The 12,367-nt window shown below is 38.1% G+C and overlaps 1 protein-coding gene across 1 annotated transcript; it reads right to left on the reverse strand.

Annotated features, from left to right (window-relative positions):
• Positions 1 to 790: 790 nt before the first annotated feature.
• LOC149848063 (heat shock protein 90-5, chloroplastic-like) lies at positions 791 to 7,243 on the reverse strand. Its single transcript, XM_090017322.1, has 18 exons — positions 6,844 to 7,243; positions 5,717 to 5,790; positions 5,372 to 5,497; positions 5,200 to 5,293; positions 4,986 to 5,069; positions 4,448 to 4,591; positions 4,240 to 4,356; positions 3,743 to 3,790; positions 3,581 to 3,661; positions 3,315 to 3,419; positions 3,063 to 3,203; positions 2,809 to 2,901; positions 2,642 to 2,719; positions 2,207 to 2,564; positions 1,920 to 2,094; positions 1,725 to 1,830; positions 1,232 to 1,321; positions 791 to 1,146 (listed from the first exon to the last, which is right to left on the reverse strand). The coding sequence occupies exons 1-18, from the start codon at positions 7,108 to 7,110 to the stop codon at positions 946 to 948; spliced, it is 2,382 nt and encodes a 793-aa protein (XP_089873448.1). The 5' UTR covers positions 7,111 to 7,243; the 3' UTR covers positions 791 to 945.
• Positions 7,244 to 12,367: the final 5,124 nt, after the last annotated feature.

The raw sequence follows: 12,367 nt of genomic DNA on the forward strand, positions 1-12,367 counted from the left end.
AAAAAATAGTTTTGTTATTAATTAAAAAATAAAAAAATCTATGTCCTTGTGTTCTATTTTCTTGGTAAATTTTCCAACTCATGCGCCAGGTCACGCCCCTGTATGTGTCATATAGGTGTATAACAAATGCATCTGAAACGCCAACTTAGGACATGAATGGAAGAGCCGCGATGGACACTTGTGAAAAACTGTGAAACTCTGAACTGAGTAAGTTTGACATATTTTCTCATTTGAGAAAGTGTTACAGTTTTGCAAACGTCTGATTCATTTTTTCACGACGAAATGACCCAAATGGACGTGATTTTCACGTGAGAAAATTTGCCAGTACAAGGTTTCTCCATTCACCCCGAGTAGAGCAACTGCATGTAAGATATGAGGTTCCCTTTGGCCACATGAGAGTATACCTAGCTACGGCCATGTGGCAAGCAGTGTTGTGAGAGGAGTACGCCTCAGTACCTGAAGCGTACGCCTCAGAGGCGAGGCGCACGCTCAAGGTACTGCGAGGACATGGCCATGAAATCTGAAGCTTACGCTTCAACGCCTCGCTTCATAACATGTTCAACGCCTCGCGCATTTAACAACCTTGGTGGCAAGAGACCCTTCATGGGTTTCGAACTTGTGACATCCCGTCAACTTAGCAACGTTCATAAGTCACCCTTTTTACGCGAATTCATTTCCATATCAAATTCATCAAGCTCATAGCCTCCTTGAGCATAACTTGTTACTAGAGGAAAATTACTTTTTTAAGAACGAACTCGAGCATCCAAACAACGTAAACAAGTCGAGCTAAGAATCAAAAGTTTTTTCTTTAAAAATTCAACACAGCATCAAATTTATGTATTATTTCTCTCTTTTGCCGTTTCTTATGCATATCTTGCATCTCTCAACGTCCTACAAATACATTCAAAACCTACTTTCCGCACTAGCACCGAGAAGAAAAGGGGTCTAATCCTTCCATGGATCGCTTTCAGCTCTCACCTCAGACGGCTCCACGACTTCTGCTTCTGAAGTTTCCGAAGGACCATCTTCAGTCTCAGCTTCAATGCTGGCTTCGGTTTCTTCCGAGTCTGATCTTCCCCATCTACCACCTAGCGCAATCGCCATCATCGCATATATCTTGTTACCTAATTCAGCAGGACTGTCAGGCTGCACAAGCATATTTACGATTAGAACCCACTAACATGATTTGAATCTTTAATGACCAACAATACAGAATGGTAAGATACGCTACCGTGAATCCACTTGAGATCAGAGCTGTATCGTACAAAAGACCAACAGCTCTCTTAGCTTCAGTGCTATCTGGGGCGTTCTTGCATGCAGCCTATCAATTCAACACAGATCAATAAACAAACTGCATTCTGAAGACATATGATGAAAGTATGACAAACTGCATTCTGTAAACAGAGGATGCTTTTTTGGTGTGCCAACAGGCATCCCAAACCAATAGATAGAAAATTCATCAATGTGATGAGCAGGAGGTCCTAAGCAGGTTTGCATATGCACCCACAACCAGAAATCTGGAACAAGATGATGCATTGCACTTTATCCCTTAGATTGGATATTGTGCATCAATACACGAACAAAGAAAGAGAGGCGCATTCTTCGATATTCACGCGTCAATATACAAACAAACATGTATATATATATAGATAGATAGATAGATAGATAGATAGAGAGAGAGAGAGAGAGAGAGAGAGAGAGAGAGAGAGAGAGAGAGAGCTCACATTCAAGTCCTTGATAATGGGATGGTCTGGATTAATTTCTAGTATTCTTCTTCCTCTCATGAACTCCAAGCTTGAGGTGTCTCCAAGGGTCTGTGCTCTCATGAGTCTTTAAAAGGGAAAAACAATTACACCTTATTGTGTCAATCACAAGGAGGAGCATTTCATGCAAAATAGTCAGCAGGTCTGATAATATACCTCTCCATGTTAGCAGACCATCCGAATTTCCCTGACACAAGAACACAAGGGGAAGAGCTCAGACGCTTTGAGATCTGAACCTTGGCCACATTATCTCCCAACTGTTGCTTAATCCAATCACACAAAAGGTTGAATTCTTGCTCAGTTTCCCTTTCCTTAACCTCATCCTCATCACCTGAGGAACAAGTTTATGTGAGTAATGACATAGTTGCCAGAACCTTACAATAAGCATAAATATCAGATAAATTTCATAGTTTAAGGAGAAAAAAATAGCTGAGGTTCTTTACCAAGCTCTAGATCTTCCTTGCTAATATCAACAAATTTCTTCTCCTTGTAGGTCTGTAGGTTCTGGATGGCAACCTCATCAATAGGCTCCACCAGATACAACACCTCAATATTTTTCTGTACAAGTTTCTCCAAGAAAGGAGCAGTTTTTGCACTTTTCAAGCTATCTGTTGCAATATAATAGATAGCGTTCTGATTCTCTATCATATTATCAATGTAATCATCCAAACTGATCAAATCCTCTTCGCTCTTTGAAGAGTAAAATCGCAGAAGTGGTGTGATGCGCTTATGGTTCCCGGAGTCCTCAATGCAACCGAGCTTAAGAAACTTTCCAAAATTCTCCCAGAATTTTTTGTAATCCTGCAAGGTAACAAGACTCTCAGAAGGCAAGTCATATTAGGTAGGCAATTCAAGGTTCCGTTGTGAACAAAATATACCTCCTTATTTTCACTCTCAGTTATATCCTGTATCATGTCAAAAGTCTTCCTGACTAATCGTTTTCGCATGATTCTGACCTATTAACAATAAAACAAGCAAAGATAAATAAAGCTCATCAAGAACTTATAAAAGAAACAACTATAGAAAAGGAGAAGCTTGATCATACAATTCGGCTTTCTTGAAGGATTTCACGGGAAACATTAAGAGGAAGGTCATTGGAATCCACCACACCCTTCACGAAGCTTAAATAGCGTGGAAACTGCAATTGGTAACAGTGAGGAGACTTGAGAGGATAATCATTATGCAAATAAATTTGGAAAACTGGTAATTACTCTTAAACGATAAGATAGACAAATGTAGAATGTGTTTTACTTAATCACACTAAATGACATCGCTAAAACATTCACATGCAATACCTACCAGCTCGCCATCAAAATCATCGGAAATGAATACACGCTTCACATACAGTCGTATGTTTTTCGTCTTAGGGTTCATCACATCCTCATTATTAAGAGGGGCCATACCAGGAATGTAGAGCACACTTCTGAACTCAACCTCACCCTGTTCAAATCGGCATCTTTAAATTATTATGCCACTCAAGTGAAGGTTCTACACTTGGAAGTGACTTCCAATGAGAAGTCACAAAACAGATGCAGCAAGCACGAAAGATACCTCTGTTGTGAAGTGGGTATACCCAAGGGGATCCAAAAATTCATTGAAAGTCTTCTTATAGAATTCATGATATTCATCTTTCTCAACTTCTTTTGGGCTGCGCATCTGGAAATGGTCAAACCAATAAGCTAATTAAAATATCAGAAGTGAGACATGAACTTACATAAAATCTCACAAGGCAGATGACCTTGCTTCCTAACATTCTTGAAGAAAATAAAAAGAAAGGACCAATCATTTAATATTCCAGAGAAGGCCACAAAAGATACCCATATCGGCTTTGTTTCATTTGCCAATTCCCAGTCCCAGTATTTCTCAGTTACAGTCTTCTTCTTTTTCTTCTTCTCTTCCTGAGATTCCAAAAATTGAATATTAAATCAATGTTTGACTCTATAAAAGTTAACTTACTATGATTGTACTCAGGTTATTACCTCAGGCTTTGGTTCCTCACCCTCTTTGGGCTGTTCCTCCTCTTCTACCTATACAAAGCATTTGCCCCAATAAGAAGATGCCCATAAGCAGTAAATAGACAATCTGGGAGAAAGTAAGCATCCTTATCTAGAAATTGACAACAAAAAGGAAAAAAATTTCACCAGTTAAGGATTTGTCCAGTGGCATTATAGCCTATTTGATCAACTGAAAAGTAGCGTCTATCTTATTTGGATACCCCATTCTATTCCTATCCCCTTATATACAAGTCATAATGGAGAACCATAAAGATGACCCGTATCTACAACTTTCTCAACATGACATGCAGTAACAGTCAACAAAGCTGCTACAATTTTGAATACTACATATCTACTGATCTACTGACAAACCGTTATCACATGGCAAATGCTATTTTCAACCAATAAGTCGTTATTGTCCTATTCAACCAATATATGAAATCCACAAAATTTGACACACGTAAGGTCATGAAACTACTTGCCTCTACAGTCCTTGATTTCTCTTGCCATGTATAAATCGGAAAGGAAACAAACTGCGAGTAATTCTTCACTAATCCCTGAATCCTAGTGGGTTCTGCGAACTCATATTTGTCATCTGCCTGCAAGATGAAACAAAAATGAAAAAAGAAACATTCAAATGAGTACCATACAGAGGCAGTAAAACAGCCATGAGATATATGGGACTTTTACCCTTAGATAGAGTGTGATTTCTGTCCCACGTTGTAGGAGCTTCTCAGGGTCCCTTTCCTCTCTTATGACATAGGAGTTGCTGTCAGCAACTGATTCCCACAGATATTGCTTATCTGAGTTAGGGCTTTTTGTTGACACAACCACCTAAAGAATTCAATTTAGATACAGTTAGACATCAAACAAAGCTGAATCCATTCTTCTGATTAGACACCAAGATACTAATTTCTAGCAGTCCAATTGTCAATCTGTAACTCAGGTTGCTGAACCCAGTAAGTTCGTAAGTACTAAAGAGCCTAAGGCAGCCAATCATATAAAATGACTGTTTACGTACTCATGGTCGTACTCATGGTACTTGATATAAGGTACCCTCAAAATTGGCATGCCAAGGTGACCTGAGTCACACCTGGTCCATTCATGTCCAAGGTTTTTAGACGTTCAATTACACACATAACAAGTATACATCAATCAGCATTTCTTGAATTTGTTCCTAGAAACCAAAACTTCATGCAGAAAAGGATCATAAGAAATGGATAAGTACCTTCTCTGCAACTAAGAAGGCTGAATAAAATCCAACACCAAATTGACCAATCAATCCATTGTCTGCCCCAAAATCCTTATTTTCCTTTATAACAAAAAGTTTTGCAATCAAATTTCATGAGATTTCCACCACCAGCATAAAAAGATTCCAACATAAACTGATGAAAATAATATAATATCAGCAAGAATAGCCATAAATATCAATGATTCAATACCTTAAGCGCTTTTAAGAATTTTGAAGTCCCACTTTGAGCAATGGTTCCAAGACAATCAATCAACTCTTCTCGAGTCATCCCAATGCCTGTATCTCTACATGTTCAAGAACCAAACATAATCTACCACTCTTCTTGCTTAAATATACAAGCTGAAGGCAAGAGAGTGTATTACCTGATAGTAATGGTTCCCTTCTCAGGGTCAGGCCTTATACGTATCTCCAGTTCCCCAGCATCTCCCAGAAGAGATGGTTCAGTTACGCTCAAAAACCTTAATTTGTCCAGTGCGTCACTGGCATTACTGAACCAAGGGGAAAAAAATGCAAATGTGTCAAAATATGCACTCAATTTATTGTAAACAAAGGCATGTATTAACAAGTTCTGAAGAGCTTGTGAGTATCCGTAATGAAGTTCATGCAGGGATAGAACAACAGGTACTCTAAGAAATTAAGGAAAATAAAATACAACATTCTGTTTAAAACGAACCAAAGAAGCTCACCAAATAAGTTACTGCACCTACCTCACGAGCTCTCGAAGAAATACTTCTTTATGACTGTACAGACTGTGGACTATCAAATCCAGCAAGCGACTGACCTGCAAATAACATGACACATAAGACATTAAAGAGCGTAATCAAGCAATTGAATCCATTATTGTATGGAATCAAAAGAAGAACGCTACCACTATCAGCTATCTGTGAAACCTATGAGACATCCAACAATGCAAAACAATGCAAAACAAGATGGAGATCCTCGAGTAAATAGCTAACCATGCACGATTGTGTAAGTGAAAATGCGCATGCACAAACACACGACAGAAAAAGACAATAAGCAAATAAAATTTATTATTTGAAATGAAATTAGTAAATGCACCATATTTCAAAAAACCAACAGGATATGTTGCGTGAACACCTCTCATCGCACTTGTGAGAAAGGATGACATGGTCCAAGTAGAAGGACCTAGGAAAAGAGGAAGACCACTGAAGACTTGGACGGAGGCAGTTAGATGTGACATGAAAGACTGTAAAGTGACAGAAGGTTTAGCTCTAGATAGTCAGGAATGGAGAAATAGGACTCGTAAAGCCGATACCATGCAGTTGGGATAAGGCTTGATGATGATGATAATGATGACTTGAAAAAACCAACGGAAATATTAACTACAGATTTCCAGAGAAACAATAAAGAAGAGAGCGTTGGGTTGAAAAAGGAATACCAGATGAATAGACAACCAGATGTGTAATTGTTATCATTTCAACAAGAGTGGAGAAAGAAGGCAGTAGATTAACCAAAACCATACGATACCAACCTTTTTTTTAAGAAATCTAAAAGCAACCAACAGCTAAGAGCACCAAGAAAATCGAAACAGAGTTTTTACATAAAACCCCAATAAAGACATAGCTCTATATCTGCCTCGAAAGCACAAAGGTAGAATGGGAAAAACAAAAAACACCGCCTAAAGCTTGCACACACAAAAAAACAAGTAAATCCCTCCTCCTATCAGAAATGAACATATTTAATAGCACCCACTTCAAAAGAACACATCCCCACTACTTCCAGACACCAACAGAGAATCAACCAAAGCAAATATGAGCCAAAAAATGATAATAAACAAAACCCACAAAAGAGAATTCCGTGACAAAAGAGATACCTCAGCTTGGTATTCAAAATTCTCCCCAGACGTCTCAGCCTCTTCCTTCTCCGCCACCGCTGCTTCACATCTGATGGGTCTCAGACCAAACCCAGTTTTTTTAATTCCCCATTGGAGACCAGAATTGCTAAGCCGGAAAACGCTGTTTGGGGGGCAAAAACTAGTCAAGTTGAGGAATCTCCTGCTCTTGGTTGATGAAAGAGAGGAAGAGAAGGGAGCAAAGGCTGCCGTAGGGGCACCCAAACTCCTGCTTAGAACAGGGGCCATAGACTCTTTGGAGGTCTGCCTTGGCAAGAGATAATAGCCGAGAAGAGATAGAGAGAAGGAAGAACGGAGGGTGGATTCCTCTGGCGATGGGTTTAAGGGAGGGTTTGGAGATGGGAGGATGGTTCTAGAAGATGGGGGGGGGGGTTGGATTGTGTTCGTTTGGTATGTTTTCTAAGGCTGAGATTGAGCCATCTCAGCAACAACCAATCCAAGTTTTTCTTTTTCCTTTCTTTTCTTAAAAATTATAAAAATCGGATTGGGTGAGAAATGCTCTTGCAATCTTGCCTTCTTCACTGATCTTTGATTTTCTTTTTTTTTGCTTTTTCTATTTTCTCTTAATTTAATAATTTTTTTTGCTTTTTCTATTTTCTCTTAGTTGCAGTCAAGTTTTCACAAAAACTACCCAAATTTCTTTTGAATTTCCCATTTGCCACTCACACTGCACTGTGTCTGACTGGTGAGTTCTGGATATTTGTCAATTGTTCATAGCAATTTGGGCGGTCCCTCACTTTGTAATTATCTAATTCTGATGGGATGTCTGTATCTTGGACTCTAGGGTTTTCTATTTTGTTCTTCTGTATTTCTCTATCAAGTCTGGTTCAACACGATGGGGGAAGCAATAGCCAAAGATGCACGGGCGACATGAACAATATCAAGGTAATGATATCATGATGCTTGTGACACAAGGGAACCAAATATTATTTTCTCAAAAAAAAAAAAAAACAGAACCATCGATTAGACCTCAGTCCGACGGCATATCATAGAAAATGGATCCTTCCAGGTATGCACAATGAGCCGGCTAGCTTGGGCTTAATCTGTTTATGCTCGTCTTGAACTCGTTTGAAACAAAATAAATGAGCCGAGTTTGAACAGGCAGTCCAGCTTGGTAAACACGATAAAGCTCAGTTCATATAGTTATATAAAAAAATAGATTTTTATATATGTAAATATTTTGTTAATAATATGGTTAAAAAAAGAGGTCTTACCTTAACAGGTAAGTCATGGTCATCTTCCAAAGTAGCATGAGTTCAAATCTCATTGTTATACTCTCTTTCAAGAAAGCAGTTTCCATAAATTTCACAAAGTTTAAAAGTGCATTTAAATTAAAGGTGTTCAGCCTGAGCCGATCTCTGGCAAAGATTGTTCAAACTAGGCTTGAGTTGAGCTTAAACAACCAGATTTTCTTCACGAGCCAAGCTGAGCCAACCCAAGCTTGGCTCGAACCCAGCTCGTGTTCCCCTAGTTGTTTAGATGAGAGAGGGCAAAGCCTAGTTTAGAGAAAACTAGGTTTTGCCATAAAACTTGGCTTGGTTTTTGGCATACCAGCAGGTTTTTAACTCGCTTAATTGCCTTTTTTTTTTTGGAGTCTGTAGCATAAAACTCCATCGATACCGTCCTGCCCATCAGACATAGCCTACAATGGCCGCACATTTAGAGGAGGACAAATTAAGTGATTTGACAAAACACCATTTTTTTTTTAGCAGTGTCCACCAGTATGAGTAGGGTGGCTATATCGGCTTCAAATTTTCTGTATAGGCACCTAACCTATAAAAGAAATTACGGATGTCCACCTGAGTGGTCAAATTTTTAATATGCCCACCTGACCTTTTGAAGAATTCCTCAAATAACCGCTTCCGTCAGTGACAAACGTTTTAAACGGCAATTTCTCGTTTTTCAAAAACTCGCGAGAAATTGAATTTTTTTCATAAATCTCTCATTCTTTTCGGCAAAATCTCGGAAATAAAAAATTAAATTAAAAAATATAAAATTGTTTTTTATAAGACATTATTAATAAAAAATATTTAAAAATAAAAGTACACATTTTTTTCATGATAAATATCCGTTTAAAACATAAATATAGCGTTTAAATCATGATATTTATGTTTTTTCATAAATCTCACGATATTTTGAAAATCTTGAGGGAAATTACCGTTTTAAACTTTCAGGCAATTTCTCACAATATTATTGCCAGATTTCCATAAATCTCGCGATATTTGTCACTATGGTCTTCAACCACGGGACTATTCTTAGCTCTTAACTCTTCTTGATTAAATATAAAAACTGACATGTTTGCAGTTTGTCTTTCTAGGTGTTATTAAATACCCCATGACTCTTTTTACTGATTCCAAGCACCCCCGTTCTAATAACGTTCACAAATCCATGCCCAATGGGCATCACCAAGTGACCAACATCGGGTACGTAAAGGTCCGATCCATCATTGGGTTTAAATTAGATCTTACCTACATTACAAAATCCAGATTATATATCTGAATCATGTTGAGTTCAGATCAAACGTAGTTATATTTGATGAATCTAAACAGGAGCCAGTCAAATAAAAGCTTGCCCCCAGACTTTATTTGTCTTAGCATTTCTAGCAAGAACAGATAATTATGACCTGATTTGGACCTAATAGAATAGCTTATTACCTAGTTTAAGCTTGATGAGACCTACACCACCCCATTTTACTTATTTCCATAAAAAATCAATATACGTGACTAGTTTTTAGTGGTTTTGGTATTATATCCGCATCACACACTCTACTATGCAATTTGAGTTAGAGCTGGCATCAAAACCGTACCCCATTTTTGAAATTTAACACAGATTAGATCACTAATGACACAAATGGGTTCAGCCTCGACTCAATTTAACATAGAGCGACCTGATTTGCTAGCAATACCATTAAGATGGAATGACACAACTTTACACAAACACAACCAATAACACAATTGGGTCCAAAATAATAATATGAATTTTGTTAGATGATGTCAAAAGGTCACAAACATCAAAAGCTAACTCAAAATGTACATGAAGAGTTTTTAGATCCATGTCAGGGTAAATACTAAAAAGTTAGAAGACCAATCAAGTACCGAAACAATAAACACCATGATTGTGGATCGGACCAACTGCTCCTCGCCCAAAACAACGGCCTCTTGAAAATCAGCAAGGAAACAGTCCATCGCCAGAACACTGGACTAATCATTAAGGCACCAATTTTGCTAAGTTTTGAGTAAACTCTGGCAATTGTTTTTCGACAGAGAAAGCCGGGGTTAGGGAGACCCCTGACTGGTCCTTAATAAAAGGATAAGGACAAAGCGACAAACACAAAAATTACAGGGAGGGGGGAGTCCAATCAGGACTTGTATCCGTCCAATGAGGATCCGAATTTGATACAGCAAGTCTTGCAAGGTATTAGGCTAGCCCATTCATAACCTTATTGGCATGCTTGACCAATACCCGAGGAAGCGACAGCAAGAGATCAATAACACAATCAATACCAGGAGGGTCGGGAGCGCCTCGTCCTTCCAGTTTCTTGTTTATCAGACTAACCTGATCCTTCCTAGAAGACTCTATCATTAAACCATGTTCTACTGTCATGCCTTGCAGCAGGAGAAGCCACACTGTCTAGTCCCTGTCATGAAGAGAAAACTAAGCTAAAAACCAGCCTGCCTTCAGAAATCTACCAGTATGGTCCCTTAAGCATATCCGACCCTCCATCGATCCCTGTACAGGCTGAAGATATTAAGTTTTAACCAATTCAGGGGTGGGGGTTGCCATACTCCAACATTGAGGAATTTCATTTTTCTCATGTATTCAATATGGGAGACCTTTTCGGTTGTTTTTGCTGCATGAAACAAAAGATCCTTCATATCCACGCCCGAAAATTCACCTTGGAAATTCCTATAAATATGTTGAACACAGTATCTGCATGCAAGAAAAATAAGTTAGAATAAATTATCAAGCATGTACAAAAATATACAAATACATGTGAATATGAAATAAAATCTTCAAAAAGCCTTATACCTTTGCAAGTAATTTGGAAGGACATGTGGAATGGCTTGTTGTAAGCTTTTCTGTCGATCACTCATAATAATCGTCTCATCAACAAGTTGGAGAGCTAATTTCAAAAGCAATGAAAACCACTCCCAATTTAGTCGAGTTTCAGAATCAACCACTGCATATGCTAGGGGAAATGATCCATGATTACCATCACAATCAACAGTAGCGAGTAACCAACCTTTGTATTTGCCTTTTAAGTGGCACCCATATATATATATATATATTTTCAAGCCATTCTTATATCCTTCAATGCATGCATTAAAACAAATAAAGATCTGCAGAAATTGCTCGGTTCAAAGATTTTCTGACCATGTTACTTATAACATTAATAGGATTAGCTTCACAAAGAGCACGACAATAACTTGGAACCATTTCAAATGACTTGTCATAATCTCCAAAAATCCGAGTTATGATCTTTAGTTTTGTTATCCATGCTTTCATATACTTGACTTTCACACCATAATGCTTTCTAGGTTCAAATACCATATGTTTGATCTTCAATCCATCATTAATCCTAAATTTTCTTCAAAATATTCAGCCATGAAATCTTCAGTTACCATACGATTATCCAGAACAGGATAACAATAGTGGGGTTTACAGAGCTTCTTTACTACACAATCATGTGTACCTGGAACTACTGATGCATGAACGCGCCATTTGCGTGTATAAGGTCTACCATCAATTTTACTACAAATGGCACTAACCCTTTTACGATCATTGTTAGCAAAGTCTAGGTTGCATCCTTTTTCGATAGCATACTGACACAATCGCTTTCTGAATTCCTCATTTAATGTGAACCTATATCCCACTACAAATTCTTTCACATTTCGATTCAAAATACTTACACATTTATCAATTTCATCATCAACATTTTTATGACCATCACACGAGTTAAATGATGAAGATGAGAATGAATGTAATGCAATTTCATCTCAATGCTCTGCCCCATTGTTTGTATAATTAGCAAAGAACCCTTCTGTAATTCTATCCATTTTTACAAAATATAAGATTCAGAAATTAATCAATTACATGGCACGAAACTTGTTAAAAATTTGAGTTATACAAAGCATTTAAAAGACCTTATAAATAATTACTGAAAGCATTTAAAATGGCGTGGTTAACCAACATCAAAATCCCTAATTTATTGACACGGGTTTCTGGCACGAACGTAAACCAAGACTAGTACCACCATCTACACAAAAAGGCATTTGCTTTGTTTGCAAGTGAAGCACAGCCAAACATAAGAGGGCCCACCAGCTCCACGCCCATTGAATAAGAGGGCAAGGTACCCTTGATGGGTATGGTAACCTCGATCAAGAGGGCAGTTTGTAATAACTCTGTACAAGGGCAAAGGTACCCTTGATGGCATTACCTTCAGGGTCCCCTTTAGGTTCTGTTCATCAGTGCAATGAACAGCACC

The sequence above is a fragment of the Nuphar pumila genome, chromosome 1, assembly GCF_984573655.1.
Source record: "Nuphar pumila chromosome 1, dmNupPumi1.hap1.1, whole genome shotgun sequence".
Lineage (NCBI taxonomy): Eukaryota > Viridiplantae > Streptophyta > Magnoliopsida > Nymphaeales > Nymphaeaceae > Nuphar > Nuphar pumila.

Coding starts and splice junctions, on each gene's coding strand:
- LOC149848063 (XM_090017322.1), bottom strand. CDS start 7,110: ATGGCCCCTGTTCTAAGCAGGAGTTTGGGTGCCCCTACGGCAGCCTTT. Junction 2,720..2,808: donor TCCTTCAAGAAAGCCGAATT/GTATGATCAAGC, acceptor TATTGTTAATAG/GTCAGAATCATGCGAAAACG. Junction 2,565..2,641: donor CTGAGAGTGAAAATAAGGAG/GTATATTTTGTT, acceptor GTTACCTTGCAG/GATTACAAAAAATTCTGGGA.